At 39.1% G+C, this 17,837-nt stretch overlaps 1 protein-coding gene and 1 pseudogene across 1 annotated transcript in view; one reads left to right on the top strand and one right to left on the bottom strand.

The window, feature by feature from the left end:
* The window catches only part of LOC121505663 (chemokine-like protein TAFA-5), a 272,623-nt gene extending 264,642 nt beyond the window's left edge, over nucleotides 1-7,981 (bottom strand). The window contains exon 1 of the mRNA XM_041781150.1: nucleotides 7,783-7,981. Within this exon, the coding sequence (XP_041637084.1) occupies nucleotides 7,783-7,894 (112 nt within the window). The 5' untranslated portion in view covers nucleotides 7,895-7,981. The remainder of the gene's footprint in view (nucleotides 1-7,782) is intronic.
* Nucleotides 7,982-16,718: 8,737 nt separating this feature from the next.
* LOC121505838 lies at nucleotides 16,719-16,831 on the top strand (annotated as a pseudogene).
* The last annotated feature ends 1,006 nt before the right edge of the window (nucleotides 16,832-17,837 follow it).

Below are 17,837 nucleotides of genomic sequence, written 5' to 3'. Positions count from 1 at the left end.
CTGCGGTGCATTCATGGTCTACTGCAAACTGTAGGATGGATTTGGATCGGTCACTTGGATCGGCGCCGTCAGTCAGATATCTGATCTATTAATTACGACCATATCGGACCCGATACGGATACTGGATCGGATCGATCCCATCCCTGGTTATAAATAATGTTTTTTCTCTTGTTTAATTTCAACCTATGTGAAAAAATGACAAAGAAAGAAAGATGTTTTAAGTGCTTGCTTTTTGAAATTCCAAGTGTGGAAACATCACATATTTTTGAGTTCTTCCCGGCTGATAGATGCCCTTTGCCTCTCGGAGAACGCCTTGGGCAGTTTGCTGTTGCCTGAAGATCCCTATCAAAAGACATTCCCTAATTTTAAAATGCTCTATTCACCCATCGCCAGACAACAGAGAGCCACAACGGGTTGAATAGAGTGCAGGCTGCAAAGAAAGCACAATGCCTGTGGCCATTCTGCCATCTCACATTGAATGTCAGTGGGCCTCTGCTCACGCCGAAAAAGATCCCATTCCTGCTCAATATTTAATAAGTCCCCAAATTCCTAATATTCCTCCCTGTCACACAAAACTTGATGCATTCAATTTGTGACTTACTCATTGTGTGAAAGCGAAGCCCCCTCCCCCAATTCTAATTCATCACGCTCTTTTAATTCTGCAAAGCCATCTTGTAAAATGCTGTTCAAATATGCATGCCGACTCTGGCCCCGTTTCCGGGGTCCATAATGTGCCTCTTTGCCTTTCTTGTGCAAAACTCAACAAGTTGACTCCCTTTATGAATTTATGGCCCCGGGCCTTCGGCAGTCCTTTCTGTTGCTTCCTGACAGTGGCGTTCCTCTCTGTGTCCCTCCCTGCTTGGGAGGAGGCTTGAGGCTATGCTGAAAATAAGATAAGATATTCAAATATGTCCACGCGCTCACCCACAAGTTCCTGTGTTTTTTTGAGGTCAGTCGCGTCCCATTTTGTCGGCTGGTGAGTCAGAAATCTCAACAAGTGCGCACGTGTCTTCACATGAACTGGTACAATCCCCATCATAGCACCACCTACGTGCGGTAATGTGTTTTTGAGCGTCCCCGGGTGTCAAGGTGACGCGTCTTACACCATCTTTTCTCCACGGATTCCCCCGAGCTACCGTCTCCAGCGCAGTCAACATTCCATCGATGCAGGCGCAGGGTAACGGCGAGTCATAAACAAACAGGCATGAGGAAACACGGGAGGTCGCTCTGAGAGGGAGGGGGGATCTGATGGGAGCAGCTTTGAGCAGCAGCAGACAGCTTTTGGAATGTGTATCCATGCATGTGAATGTAAGACCTCTCTGCATTCTTAAAAATCTGTAACCTTGCAGTGTGATGTTCATGTTTGTGCACGGGTGTTTGCATTTTTCTGTATGACCGTGAACTGCACATTTGTGCAAATGCTCTGATGTGATGTTAAATAATATCTGTAATGTATGTGCCTGCCCTAGAGGGTTAGGATGTGTCATTGCATAAAGATAACATTTGGGGCTCAAATGGCAAAGCAATCACAGCATTCAAAGCACCAACAAGCTGTAGGAATCACTCATTATCTGTCTTTCTTCATCGCTTCCCACACCTCTGCCTTCCTTCTTCCCTTGCTCTATTCTCCCTGATCTCCCTCTCTTTCCCTGCTCTTGCAGATCAGACCAGGACCACAGCAGTGGCTACATTCCTTAGCTCTCCAAAGCTCAGATTAGCATACTGATTAGCTAGCCTTGTGGCTCTATCCTCCCTTGAGCTCACATGCGGGGCTACAGCCTTGTGAATGCATAATGGCACCATCTGCAAACGTGGCAGAGAGCTTCCAGAGGAGGGAGCTAGCGCGCAAAATACACTGCATTTATTTATTTATTTTTCATCCAATGTAATGTGTGGGTATTGAAGCGTTCTCATGTGATTACAGTTTCCAAACACTAAGAGTAGTTGAACTGTTAAGCTGTTGCAATTTATTTTTGGCACATCTCTCTCCCTCTCACTGCTTTATATCTTCTCTCTGGTTTTTATTTGTCTCTCACTGCTTTCTTTTCCCCCCAGAACAGTTCTTTTTTTTTCCTTAAATCATCTCATTACCTCTATCTTCCTCTCGTCTCAAATCCTTCCTCCAGTTCTCTTTTAGTCCTCTCTTTTTTGCATCTTCGCTTCCCTCTCCATACCTTTCCTCTATCTTATCGAGACATTAGTAAGGATACCGAACCCCCTTCTGCAATGCCTCTGCCTCCATCCCTCCCTCCATCATTTTCCGCTCTTTCCTCTTGGAAGGGCCTGAACGAGGATGGCAGATTGTGTGAAGTTGGATGTTGATTCTAGGTGACAGGCACCATATTAGTCATAGCCATAATCACAGAGCCCCAAACACACACACACATATATACTCCACTTGCAAACATTGCAGCATTTTAAAGCTGAATTGCCAATGGTGCAGCATATAGACTAGAGCACGCCACGCATGTAAACACCTAAAATATAGTAAATAAAGGCACCTTTATAGCACCATTAAAATCATCGGTACGACTTGTATCTATTCCACTCCCTAACAGGTAAAGGTTTTGTGACACAAGTGTGTCTGGAAAGTCCAGTCACTGGTTCATCAGTATTCTTGGCTACCATAACACCATGAAGACAAAAGAACACTCCAAGCAACTCAGGGAGACAGTTGTTGAAAAATATGCACTGGACATCATCCAGAGTTCAGTTTAATCCATTTCTTAAAGGAATATGTCACATGTGTAAATCTGCCTAGATCAGACCGTCCTCACAAACTGAGTGGGCGTGCAAAAAGGAGGCTAGTGAGAGAGGACACCATGACACCTGTGACTACTCTGAAGGAGCTCCAAGCTTCAGCAGCTGAGATGGAGAGACTCTGCAGACAACAACTGTTGGCCCTCAAACACTGCACATCACCACAAACAGATACAAAAGCAAGAAGGGTGGCAGCATCATGCTGTGGGGATGCTTCTCAGCTGCCAGCCCTGGAAGGCTTTTAAATGTAGAGAGTAAAACAAATGTGGCAAACAGTGATTATGTTGGCGGTTGTTTTTAGTTTTAGTTTTAATCTTTAGACGAAATGTCCTTTAGTTGTAGTCACATCTTAGTTATTTCTACCCTTTTTTGTTTTAGTCTAGTTTTAGTCCATAAAAGTCCTCACATTTTAGTCTTTACTTTTAGTCCAAGCATTTATTCTCTTGCCTAAATCTGGTACCAAATCATGGTAGTGAGTTCTCTGCTAAACCTGGGGTCCCTGCTTTCTTCAGCTGAGAGGAAGAATAGATACAGATGTATTGTTTTTTTTAACAGATTTACCCACAGTGGAGAAATATCATTGATTTTTAATGTCAGATGAAAACTGCATTACATTTTAGTCTAGTTTTAGTCATCTTGATGAAAACTAAACGTACTTTTTGTCAGTTTTAGTCATCACAGATCTATTTTTGTTAGTCTTAGTCTAGTTTTTGTCATGGAAAAAAGGCTGTCAACGAATAGTTTTAGTCAACGAAATTAACACTGGTGGCAAAATACAGGAAAATCTTATCCAATCTTCAGTAGTCAATCAAATCAATGATATTTCTCCACTGTGGGTAAATCTGTCAAAAAAACAAAGCATCTGTATCTATTCTGCCTCTCAGCTGTAGAAAGCAGGGACCCCAGGTTTGGCAGAGAACTCACTACCATGATTTGGGACCAGATTTAGGCAAGAAAATAAATGCTTGGGCTAAAAGTAAAGACTAAAATGTGAGGACTTTTTATGGACTAAAACTAGACTAAAACTAAAAAGAATAGAAATGACTAAAATGTGACTAAAACTGAAATGCATTTCATTTAAAGACTAAAACTAAGACTAAAACTAAAAACAGCTGCCAGAATTAACACTGGTCAGCAAGAGATCTATAGCTCGGGAGATTTATTTTCCAGCAAGACAATAAAATGGTTTAAAGACAAAAAGGTGAATGTTCTAGAAGCCCAGACCTCAGTCAATAGAGGATTTGTGACCACACTTGAAAAGTGAAATCTGACAGAGCTTGAGCAGTTCTGCACAGAAGAATGCTGTTCTGTGATTGCAGCTAAAAATGACTCCACTAAGCACCGATTTAAAGGGGGTGAATATTTATGCAATCACTTATTTTACATATTTTTATTCAGTCGAGATTACTTTGTAGAAATCTGTTTCACTTTAACATTAAAGAGAGTTTATTTTGTTTTGATTTTTTTTATTAATAAAACAATTATAATGACTGTGATTTATTTATAAAATCAGTTAAAGCGTAAAACATCCAAGGGGGTGCATACTTCTTATCCGCACCTGTATTTACAGTACGTAACTAAACAAAAATCAGATATTAAGTCAAATTACATTGCAAGTGTACATACAGATTTTTTGCAGAGCTGCTCCAATTAAGACATTTTCCAATCATAAAAACTGGTTGGTAACATATGAAAGTTTCTAATGGCATTCAGTGGAAGCTCTGCATTTTGAAAAAGAAAATCAGGAGCATAATTTCTTGCATCTGAAAAGCCTGTGTTAAAAAAATAAAATCAGAGTGAGTCTAAAGGAGAAGCGAAAAGAAGAGGTCATCAGTGGAGCTGGAGATAGAAAAAGAGATGCAAGAGAGAAGAAAAACCGTGGTGAGAGCACAAATGTCAGCTAGAATACCATTTAAACATGAATAAGGAGCAGAAATAAACCCTAGCTTTAACGCTGGTCTGTGTAATAAACATGGGTGCTGCTGTCAGTACTGTGAAGAAAAAGGACAAGGCAAAATTTGAGGAACGTTTATGGTTAAAACCTGGAAATATAGCCACTAGAATCTAGCCCATTTTTAAGGGATAAACTGAAGCACAGAGGTAAGCAGGCCAGGCAGCTGACTAGGAGATCGTAGAACAAAAGAACAGAGCAGAGGTGAGCGTTAGATGAAGACAACAAAAGGACGAAACAGAACGAGAGCTGAAATGAGCGAGGTCAACCACAATGAAACTAGAAGAGAAGAAAGACAAATAAAGCAGAAAAATCTTCTGGGCTAAAAGCTCATATGACAGAGGATTCATCACAAAGACCACATGCTAAGACCAAAAGAAGAAGCCGAAAGGGAGAAAAATGAAAGAAAAGCCAAGGAGAAAGGGCTCTGGGGCTCTAGTTTAATATAGAAATATCAGTAGTCCAGTTACATTTTTTCAATTTAGCCACAATATATCACTCTCAGCCTCAGTCTTTGAACAACAGAATGTCAAACTGAAGGTCCAGACAGAAAGAAAAATCAAGAATCACAATTGCTTGGATTATTAAGTCCCAAAAGAGGCGAGGTGCTGCCAGGTAGGAGGTCGGGGTCCTTGGGGGGCCTCAAAGACTGCTGACTGAAACAAGCATTGATTGGACGCAGGCAGGGGATCAATCGACATGGCCAAAGGCACCATAAAAGAAGAAAGAGACCCCCGTCATATAAACCACCCCCCCCACCCAACCCCACCATTGATTAACTGAGGCCTGTATGATTACAAAGCAAATTTAATCTGCAATCCACTGGAAAAAAGGAGTATGGGCCTCTGAGAACGGCAAAATCAAACTCTAAATTTAGAGTTTTAACCCTCAGGCCCTCCTAGAGCCCTTTAGGGCTTCTTGATTGTATTTCTGCTCTTACTTTGGCAGTTATCACGCTTCGATGATGATATTTCACAAAGATCTTCATTTATAATGACTTTTTGAAATTTCACTATCCACACTGTGTTGACAGAATTTTCCACTGTGTGGACAAAAAACTCTCCCTCTCCCTCCTAAAGCTCCTTTTGGCCTCATTGACTCCCATTAAAACCACTTATTTTCATTCTACTGCCACTGCAGTACAGAAATAAGAAACCCTGTTAATTCCTCTGTAACTCAGCCACTCAGAGGTAAAATCATCTGCACACCAAAAAAATGCCGCCAAATGTCACCATGTTTGCAGAGAGGCATTGTGGGAGATAATGACTTTGTGTGTACTGATAGGATGTACCCGGGAATTAATTACTTCAACGAAAACTACGTTGGGTGTTTTCTATGGATGTCAGAGTCTGGGGAATAATTAAAATTATGAAAATGACTTCACATCTGCTATTCATGACGAGGCCTGGAGTTAAGGACCAACATTTAAATATTTTTTTTTCTTTCTTTTTGAATATTTCTAAATACATCAAATGCCCTAAATGTGCTTTAAGAGGGAGAGTGTGATTTTTTTTTTCTTCCCTCTTGTGATTGTCCATGTTAATCTGTATTTATTTTCTTTAATGTAAAGCACTTTGGTCAGCTGCTGATGTTTTAAAATGTGCTATATAAATAAACTTTGATTGATTACACAAAACTTAAAAGTAATCATTGACATACCCAACACTGATAATCCCTGCACAAAAAAAAAAGAAATCTGCTCTATATTTTAAGTAGAAAATAATTCATTTTTTTGTGTCAGAAAATGTGGCGTTGTGTAGATAAATTGGCATTTTTAGGGTTAAAATTATGAAAAATAATACACATCTGCTATTCATGATGAGGACTGGAGTTGAGGACCAAAAATCAAAATAAAAAATGTTCATTAATTTTTAATAATTTTGAATATTTCCAATGTCCTAAAAGGGCTTTAAGAGGGGGATTGTGATTTTTTTTTTTTTTTTTTAATGACACAAAACTTAACGGTACGTCAGAATCAGTGTTGCTACTAATCACTGATATATCCAAGACTGATTATCCCTGCACAAAAAAATCTGCTTTGCATTTTTCAAGTAGAAAATAATTCGTCTTCTGTGTCAGAAAATGTGGCGTTACGTAAATAAAGTGGGTTAAAATTATGAAAAATAATAAACATCTGCTATTCATGAGGAGGACTGGAGTTGAGGACCAAAAATCTAAAAAGGAGGGCCTGAGTGCTGAAGCTAAAGCATGGTTTATATCTGGAGGAAAGAGTGTGTAACAGTGATCATTTGTTCAGCTTTAAATGAAAGAGCAGAGGTTTTCTTAATGGGCTTATCGCCTCTGTTGTTTTACCTACAGCAGCAGCTTCTCCTCCTCCAGGGCAGTTTAAGAAAGAAGGAGCGTTGAGATAATACAGAAGGTTTAAGACAGCCAAGGAACCAGACACCCTCAGTTAGAAGCAGGAACTGTAAGCTTGCATACATTTGCTCATTACGGCTTCCCTCAGGCATCAGGCGGATGTTTTACTATTTGTCCAGTTAACTCCACAGGGCTTACTCATCATTTAAAAGACCTGCTTTTAAACAGCGGGACCAATGGAGGTTCTTCACACCACACTTCACAGTCCAGAGACAGCAGCATGGATGCAGGACTGATTGACCCCTGGGTGTCAGATTGACACTTCCCAACCTGAAGACAGAGATGTGTGCTCATCAGTGAGAAAGGGGAGAGGATTAAAGGGGGTCACAGGAGACCCAGCCAGGCCTCTGGGACACTTCAGTTCAACCTCCATACAGCAGGAGAAAGACTTTTCTGTATCACCGAGCCCTGCCTCTGCTGGTGTCTGCTCCTGTCTGTGCATGAATGACTGAGAACAGGAAGCACGAGATTAAGAGACTATGTGGTGTCTGTGTGCACGCGGCTGCGCATTTTCCAATAACTGTTCAGCAAGAGGAAACAAATGACACGTTGGCAACTAGTAAAATCGATCCTCTCAAAGCGTTAGTCAATAGCACTCTCATAATTCTGTTGTCAAAGCATGCCCCGGGACACGGTCATCCGCTGCGCACGAGCCTATCTCTCCAACACGAACACCGAGCGTCAGGACTTACCGCAGTAGAGGACCAGCAGCGCCGTCAGGAGCACCACAGCCCAGAAAGTTGACGACATCCTCGGCCAGCGAGCGGCATCTTTGCGCCTTGGCAACCTTGACAGTGGAGCCATTGAAGGAACAGAGCACTTCCTCTCTGATGGGGGAACAAAAGGCAAAGAAAGAAGGCAAAATCTCAAAATCCAAGTGGTCTTCTCGTAATGCTCATATCTCCGCGTGTAATCCCACAAAAGAATGGACAAGCTGGTCAGAGAGCACTGCTATGCTTCTTTGGTTTTCTTGCGCGTAAAAAGGATCACATTTTCCTTTCAGATTCGTTTTTGAGGAACAAAGAAGTGGTTCAGTACTGATTCTGACAAACAAGTTAGTGAACGTACGCAGTCATCCAGAAGTCCGTTAACCTCTATTCTCCTGTTTCAGTAGAGAAGAAGCTGCGCTGAGTTAATGCTCAAAGTGTTCAATCATCTTTACCGCAGCGCCATAAAGCCTCCTTTCACCTGTGGTCGCTCCTCGGTTCTTCAGCTGTTCAGCATGGCCAAAGACCGGGACCAAATATGATCAGGATCCCATTAAATCCGGAGAGTGAACGCCTGGATGGAAAAGCAGGGTCGGTCGAAAAAGGAGGAAAAAAAAAGTCCTTAGGCGTTCAGTTTGGGCACGAGGTAGATGAAGCTCCCAGCATGCATCCAACCGAGGATGGAGACTGGATGGTACGAGGCGAAGACAGAGAGAGGGAAGGGAGCGAGCGGGAAAGTGCGCACTGTGCGACTCCAAGTGATTTTGTGGAAAGTGAAAATTTCAGATAATCGATAGTGCGTCGGCGCTGTGCCACATGAGGTCGCGGTTTGCAGACATTTCGCAGCAGCTTTATTCAAAGCACAGACCTAACAATAAATCAATCCACAACACTCAGTACAGCGAAATGACAGCTTCAGTTTCTATCTTTGAAATCGATCTAAATGTGTCAGAAATGTTTTTATTTATTTCAGAAATGCACACATCCAGGGGCGGAGCACACAGCAGGGAGGGGCCTCTGGGAGCCTGCAGTGAAAAGAGTGTTTTATTTTTTCTTAGTAATTAGTGACATTATTAAATCAGAGGTGACTAAAGCGGTGATCCTCAAAGCCTATTTGAGCTCTCTTCTGCAATTAAATGCCACTTATTTCCCATTTTTCCCAACTTTTTTCTGATTTTTGCCCGTTTTAGTTTCTTTTCACTCATTTTTCTCCACGTGTTTGTCACCTTGGGACCATTTTTGCCACCGTTAACTCTTTTTTTTTTTGTCACTTCCCACCCATTTTTGCCACTTTCTGCCCTTTTATGCCATTTTTCTCCCAATGTTTGCCAATTTTAACCTATTTTTGCCACTTCTTTTTGTCCCTTCTTGCCTATTTTTGCCCCTTTTTTGCCTCTTTTTTGCCACTTCTCACCTATTTAAGCTGCCTTTTGCAATCAAATGCCACTTTTTGCCCATTTCTCCCACTTTTTTTCTGATTTTGCCCGGTTTAGTCACTTTTCACTCATTTTTCTCCACGTTTTTGCCACTTCGGGACCGTTTTTTTCACCGTTACCTTATTTTTTTGTCACTTCCCACCCATTTTTGCCACTTTTTGCCCTTTTATGCCATTTTTCTCCCAGTGTTTGCCACTTTTAACCCATTTTTGCCAGTTCTTTTTGTCCCTTCTTGCCCATTTTTGCCTCTTTTATTTTGCTTTTTGCCCCTTTTTTCCCCCTTATGATACTTCTCCTATTTAAGCTGCCTTTTGCAGTTAAATGCCTCTTTTTGCCCATTTCTCCCACTGTTTTTCTGATTTTTGCCCAGTTTAGTCACTTTCCACTCATTTTTCTCCACTTTTTTTCACTGTTAACTTAGTTTTTTGTCACTTCCCACCCATCTTTGCCACTTTCTGTCCCTTTTATGCCACTTTTTCTTCCCATTTTTGCCATTTTTCTTCCAGTGTTTGCTGCTTTTAGGTCATTTTTGCTACCTTTAACCTATCTTTATTGCCAGTTTTCACCACTTAGATTGTGGCTCTTGCAGATGCATTTTTCAACAGTTTGGCTCTTCGGTTGAGCAGGGTTTAGTAACACTGGACTAAATGAATCGGTCAACAGGCTGAAATCCACATAGTAGAGTAACAGAGTAAAATACAATACTGCTCCTCCCTTAAAAATGTACAAATGGTATAGTACAGCGCTGCGAGATATTGGAGAGAAATTTAATCTAACCATAGTAAAAATATTGCTCACAAATGGGGAAATTATGTTTCAAAATACATTAAAATGCATGTTTGTAAAAAAGACTCATTTGTTGCTTGTTAAGGGGGGACCTGTGTAAATTCTTTCTGGGGGCCCAAAATCCCGAGCTACGCCCCGACACCATCAGTCTGCTTTATGATGTGTGTTGAGACTTGTTAAACGCCTGAATCCTTTTAATAAATGCACTAATATAGAGTTAACACAGTTCATTTGGATTTTTATTTTATTATATTGTTACTAAACAAGCTTCAGAAGTTATTACCCTTTCAGCTGCTGGAAAGATAGTCTGTCAGGTTTGGCACCTGTTCAAAATAAAATTTGCATTTCTTCTATGATAGTTGAAGGGAGGGGAATATTTTCATACACTTTTATCAGAAAGCTTTTTCCTTTTCTATAGATTCAAAAAGACATGTGCCATACAGCTCCTCCATATTCACACTATGAAGCCCCCTCAGGATGTAGACATTATTATAGAACAATGATAACACCAATGGGCTAAATGTTTCTGATTAAGACTGTTTTGCAGATTTGAAGTAACTTCTGCTGAAGCTGTGATTTACTTAACCTCTTGAGCCCTAGCGGGACCAAATTTGGTCCTGCTAGCTTGATCCAAACAAACTTGCTCTGTGCGCTCTATTTCAGCACAAACATAGTCGTGTTACACGTCAGATTAAACACAAGAAGCTCAGCTTCAGACCCAAATAAACCATTTTTACCTACACCACATCCACTCAAATTAATGACCACAAAGTTGCCGTAGTGCTACATAGCCAGACACTTCCGCCCCCTATGGGATGGTTCCTGGTACTACAGACACAAACATGGTCTCATGTGGAAGACCAGCCTCTACTGAAAATTATAGTCATGTTTGTGCAGTTTCCATTTGTTTCAACAGTTTCTTTTAGTTTTCTGCTCTTTATTTTGTGTTTTGTTTTCGGTGCCATTGAAAATAAATCTGCTCCTCTTGGTGTCAAACTTTAGTTCCTCTGTAAGATTTTCTTTGAAAGGGAACTATGTGGAGGTCTGGGTGAATTTTAGGGGGGGTGGGATTCCATGATTCAGTGAACACCTATAATGGCATATGAGTCAAAAGAAGTTTGAGATAGTAGTTGAGATTTTTCAAATGGCAGAGATAGTACCAAATTCTGCCAAATTGTGCCCAAATGGCACAAGAGGCGATTTCGCCTGTATATTTTTTGCTAAAATCTCTCTTATTTTGTCCTCTAATGGCAAGAAATTTGAAAGAAGTAATGTCAAAATGTTGCGCTTTGGCCTACTGGAGATTTTTGGACTTCAACTACATTATTTCTTCCAGATATATATGCTAAAATTGCAAAATAAATTAGGCAAAATTGATATTTTTCATTTGCCGACTTGATTCTCTCTGATCCAGTAACATATATAAACATATTTACAGAGTTAAACTCATCTGAAGATGGACTGTAAATTTGGAGCAGTATCCTAATAAAAGAGGCTAGGGCTTAAGCTCCTTTTATGGGATTTAAAACAAACTGAAGTGAATCTGATGCCTCCATGTGAAAAATATGATGATCATTGACAACACTGATTATTTCTGTGTAGTTGTAATGCATGTTTCTGCTGCAGAGGACTGGGTGACAAACACAGTGGTTTAAAGCAGTGGTTCCACACTGTTTCTGCTGTCCCCCTTTACCTCACTGAACAAATCAACGTGTAAATATGTTAGCCTTCAACTAACACTGTCTGGACCAAGGTTGTGAAAGTTAACTAAAACTAAAATTCAAAAATCATTTTAGTTAACTAAAACTAAGCTTTACCAAAAAACCAAAAACAAACTAAAACTGTGTAGTGTGCCTACAAAACAAACTAAAATTTAAAAAATGGAGACAAAATGTCCTTAGTTTCAGTGTTAATTTCGTCGACTAAAACTATGATTAAAAATTTTTGTCCACAGCCTTTTTTTTAAAGACAAAAACTAGACTAAGACTAACAAAAGCAGATCTGTGATGACTAAAACTGACAAAAACTAAGTTTAGTTACTAAAACTAGACTAAAATGTTTGTAGTTTCCGTCGACTAAAACTAGACTAAAACTAAAAAGGACAGAAATGACTAAAATGTGACTAAAACTAAAGTGCATTTCATTTAAAGACTAAAACTAAGAATAAAATTAAAAACAGCTGCCAGAATTAACACTGCTTGGTTTTAGTCTTTGACACTGACCAACACACAGGTCTGGGGAGTGTAAAATTGCCTGATCTGATTGGTTAAGTCTTCACACAGTGGTAGTTTCATGTCTGGAGCTGTATTCAAACATCATCACTAAGTAAATAAATGAGAAGTGAAGAGTAGCCTGTTTTAATGTTTTTACAAATGTAAGACGCTCACTCAGCCCCGACATCTGTCCGTGAAAAACTCAAACTAATAAAACGAAACTAAAACGAATCATTTTTGCAGAATAAAAACTAAACAGAAATAACAAACCAGCAGTCAAAACGAATAAAAACTAAACTGAAATCAAACACAGGAAGTGAAAACGAAATAGAAAAAGAAACTAAAGAAAAATCCAAAACTATTATAACCTTGGTCTGGACCAGTTCCTATTTTTTATTTGTTGCAACATTGAACCTCAAAGTTTTGTAGAAACAACAAAAATCGTCGCCTTTTAAAAATAAAGCCTTTAAATAAATACTTTGTGAACAGGCTCTCCTGCTTGTGGGTTGTCCTTTTCCACTCCAATCTAAAATGCAGACCCTGTCCAGGACTTGAACTGCATTGTTGGATCCTTTCCGTTGCTGCAGTCATCAGCTGCACACGACATCAGAGCAGAAACAAGACATTAAGTACATTCTATAAGGCCAAAACTGTGAAAAGGTAGAAGAACTTGTGATGTGGAGGTTATTTAAGCTCCTGCAGTCACACACTCACTCTCTCTCTCTGACCTGGCCTCCACAGGTATGCCACACTTTGGTTTAGTTATGTTAGATTAGGTTGAGCTTTAGTTAAGTTTGCACTTTACAACATTTACACACATTATATTCACTCATGCATACCCCACACTACTGACTTTACCGACTTACTTCATGCTGTAAATATTTAATTTGTTCTGATTTGAAGTAATGGTTTAATTTGGTCTAATTTGGCTTTTCAGAATCTTTAGTTTGGTTTAGTTCAGTTTAACAGAATACTGTCTGATGGTTATTTAACCCTCTATGGTCCAGTGTTGCCTGTAGGCAACATACCACTTTTTGGCCTTGTGCACTCACCTAATACATTCTCAAGTATGATCAAATACTTCTAAAAAAATGACAGCACCTTAAGTAACCTATAAAAGTGTTTTGACTTGTCATATGATGATCTGGATGCCATCTTGAACACTTTTTGTGCAGACATTCTCACACAAAACAGCTCGGCCATTGTGCTGCAAAAGAACTGTAAGAAAATACATTTTCCTGATATTTCTGAGGCTGGAAAAAAATGTGTGCATAATTATTGGTGGGTAACGTTTAATTTCTAGAAGTTAAATGTTGCATTTTTGATAAAATAAATGATGGAAAATTGTTAAAATATACATGTTGCCTTGAGGCAACATCGCACCATTATGGAATACTGCAAACACTGTACTGTGATGGAGTGCACAATCATACCATTACATTTTGGTATTGTGCATTTCAGTATAAATCTGTGATTACTGAAATAAAAACAAGGACAGTGAGACTGATCATGATGAGGATGAGGAAAGTGAAAAACGATGTGGATCAGGATGAGGACAGTGAGGGTAAATGTACAGCAATGAATATTACCAGAATATAGTAAGATAGATATTAAAAAATAATTATTTTCATCATTAAAGCTCAAATAACATGAATTGCAACCTGTTGCAGCTACTTTGCAGTTCCAATATGCTTTGAAAACTTTTTGTTTAAATTTTAAATAATGTTTTTTCTTGTTCATTCCATTACATAATGGTGCAGTGATGCCTTGAGGCAACACGCCCCAAAAAGTATCCTCCAAAAAAAAAAAAAGTTTTTTTTCTTAGAATATGTTTATTTAGTCTATTTTATGACCAAAAAAAAAAAAAAAAAAAAAAACACCACAATGTTTTTTACCACCTTGCATCATATTGTGGACCATAGAGGGTTAATTCAGTCTAATTTGTTTCAATTGGAGGAATGGTTTGATTTAAATGTTTAATTTGGTTTAATTTGAACAATAAAGATTCGTTTAAACTTTGCCATATTGTCTCCCTTCTTTGTTGTGACCACCTGAGCCAGGTCATGACAAGTGGGGGCTCGTCCATCCAGCTTTGTTTGGTAAAACTGTTCTGTATCAGTAAAAGCAGTCTTTTGGTCTGGTGGTTTGGTATTAGAGATTTGATTGGTTGGTCAGCTAGAAGCTTTTTTGCTAAGCTTTGTTGCCTGAGTAGTTTGTCTTGTGTGTAGTGCTCTGATAGTTCTCAGGTTTTGTTTGTTGGGAGACAAACCATAGGAGCTTTGAATCAGGACATTAAAATAATGTAAATATATATACATATATTTTTCCCATTGCCTTAAACTGTATCTTATTTTTGCTGTCATAAAGTCTGCAAGTTTACTGTTTGTTGCAAACATATTTCTCAAGGGACAAAGCTCTTAAAAAATACATGGTGCATTTTCTTCTCAGCACTTAAACTCAAACAGAGCACAGTGGATGCTGAAGGTCCAGACGTTTCCCTCATAAGCTGCCGGAGACCAAAAGTAGAGATGAAAAAGAAATCATATCCATGTTATATTTACAATTTTATGTTGAATAAGACTCCACACCAATGCCAAAATGCAGGCGTTACCATCAGATTTCCCCCTACAGGTATAAGTGGTGTTACCTGTGCTCACAACTTCTCTCTGCAGCCCTCAAGTGGGGAAAATGTTTGTTGCAGCTTTACATTAGTGTTTAAATTAGTTTGTTAATATTGTTTCATCACCAAAGTATCTGAACGCATCCGTCTCTACCAGCTCTAGCAACAGAAAGCCGTCTCTCTGAGCATAACGGGGAGTCAGCACCACGGACAGCACCAGTGACTAACAGCCTAATAGGCAGTGCAGTAAGCCGTATATTTTCAGCACCATGGACAGCACCAGTCACAGCCCATTTGGACAGTACAAAAGAGATTTGGTACCACAGCCAGCACCAGTGCCTGAGTCCCAGCACCACGGACAGCGCTACTGTGGCTGCTTCTGTCAAGCTGAGGCTGGCTCAGTAAGCTGGCAGCAAGACTCTGGAGGCCTCTGTGCATTCACCTCAACACACCCTGCCATGCATACTAAAGCCCTAAGCCTGTGCCCATATCATTTTGCAGACCTCTGGAAACAAATAAATCTGAAAGACTCAATATTCAAGACAGATTTTTAAAACTTTATTTTGAGATAAATGAGTGGGTCTGTCAGCTGGGATAATGTAACCAACATGTAGCTTTATAGAATTTCCAAATTGTGCTGAGCTTTGCTGCGGTAATGTGCACTAGACTGCAGCTCTTGTAAATGAGACTGTAATGCACAGTGGGTGAAATAAAATAGTTAATTGCAGGGTGTGTCCAAATCAGGGCTTAAAACCTAAATCTATATGTAATCATGTATTTAGTAAGTTATAAGAGTTTTATCTCATTCTTTTTTTTTCCTTTTGAGGAAAATTAACACTTGTTGCTATTTTTCCCATGTGCCAGGATTTTTTATTACCTTTTTTTAACAATACATTTAAAATCCATGTCCATAAAGACAGTCGATTACAGTCCTTACAGGAGAGAATGGAACACTGCATTGTAATTAACCAGTCAATTTATATTTATACAGCACCAATCATAACAGGTCAGAGACAGACGGACAGACAACAACAGAAAGACGCACAGCAACAAAAGTTAAATAGATCATCAAGACAATAGAATGCTAGTAATTTTAAAAAATAAAGCTTAAAATATGGCTGAGATATATTTATATATATGTGTGTGGGTGTGTGGGTGTGGGTGTGTAGGTGTGTGTGTGTGGGTGTGTGTGATGCAAGACAGAAAATGGCAAATGAGGGACATTTGCAATTCAAACAATACAAACAGTGGAAACAGGACAAGACAGAGACAAGCAGGAACTTATAACACTGTGATGTTCTAAATTTGAGGGGTTTGAAGGGCTATGTTTTTGTGTGTGAGGTTGCATTTGTGTATAAATATGTGAGTGTGTGTGTGTATATTGGTGAGTGTCTATGTGTGTGTGTGAGAACATTTATTTGTTTTGGGGGACCATAACAGAATGGTGAGGGTATGGGATGTTGGTTTAAGCTGGGATTGAGTTTTATGAATACATTCAAGACAAGAAGAGAGAACAAAAGCAATAAATATGGATGTAGGATATTTATAGGTAGTGGAATAGTTCAAGTGGAGGAGATATAAATATAAAAGCTGATAGTAAATGATAAAGAAGATAAGGGGAAAAGAAAGAATAAGGAACAAATCAATGGAGCAGTAAGGGGAAAGAGCATGGCGATAATAATGATTAAAAAATAAAAATGCCTTGCATTTGGATTTTATCATTAATATTATATTTCATCATACCATGTCCATTCTCTGGTCTCCATTTCCCTTTTCTTTTCTTTTTTTTTTAAAGCACCCTCTCCCTTTCTTATTTTTGTAGATTCATGAAGTTCAGGTAACCCTTCTACGGTCGCCCCTGACTATAAGACTATACTTTCAGGGATCATTTCTTTAGTTGTTGACTTGAGAAATGTGTTTCTAAAGAGTTTGGTCTCGCTGTCCATGATGAAGAGTTCAGATGTTTCCTTCAGAGCGGGAAACTGGTGGAAGTCTAAAAGACACTGTCATTTTTTTGAGATTTACGCTGAAATCAAAGTAATATTTAAGAAAACCTTAAAATGTTAATCTTCACCCACCTGTGCTCAGCTATGCTTCAACTTCCTCCTGGTAGTGAGGGTCCCGGGTCTCTGGCACTTTTATTTTGGGGGTCAAGGGTTGAAAAGTTTGAGAACTTCTGCTTTAGACATCTCTGCACTGAAAAACAGATACTAATGCACACAAAGAAGAAGATGAAGGAGAAGCACATGAAGCACCCAAACACTGACGTGGATTCTTTTAACAATCTGTTTATTGAGTTTTTCATGGTTTGTGATAAAGAAAAAGATGAGAAAAATCACAAATAACAATACAATAACAAGCAGAAAGCAAAAGGACAGTTAATGCTCAAATGTTGTCAACATATTGATTTTACATGAAAAGATAAGAATTCATTCACCTCTGAGACCTGAGATTTTGTTTTGAATGCATTTTTAGTTTCTCTCACTTTTAGGAATAAGTAGAGCCTGATAAATAAAGACATCCGTCTGGTCTTTGAGCGGGAATTTTCCTTTCCAAAATCCACATATATTACCAAAAATTTTGGTGAAAATTCTTAAACATTGTTCTACAGAATTCCAATAAAGTTCTTCAAAATGTCTTCAAAACTCCCCAAATGTTTCTTTATAGTAAAACTTAAACATCCCAGTAAACAAGTTCCCCAGAAAAATCCATGTAAATTCCCGAAAATTTCACCTAAAATTTTATAGCAAATTCCCAAACATTTACAAATACATTACCTAAACTTTCAGGAAAATGGTGTAAACATTAAAACAAAATCTTTGAAATTTCCATGAAAATTCTTCAGCATTCAAAAGAACGCCCCCTCACTGACAAATTCCCCCCAAGATACTGAAAAAGTCAAAATACATTTCCCCAATATCAATGACAAGATCCTTAACCTCCTGAGACCTGGGCCGTTTGGAACGTGTTTCTGGTTTCTCCCAC

The sequence above is a fragment of the Cheilinus undulatus genome, linkage group 23 (genome assembly GCF_018320785.1).
Source record: "Cheilinus undulatus linkage group 23, ASM1832078v1, whole genome shotgun sequence".
NCBI classification, from domain to species: Eukaryota; Metazoa; Chordata; class Actinopteri; order Labriformes; family Labridae; genus Cheilinus; species Cheilinus undulatus.
This window is presented reverse-complemented; position numbering and strand designations above follow the sequence as displayed.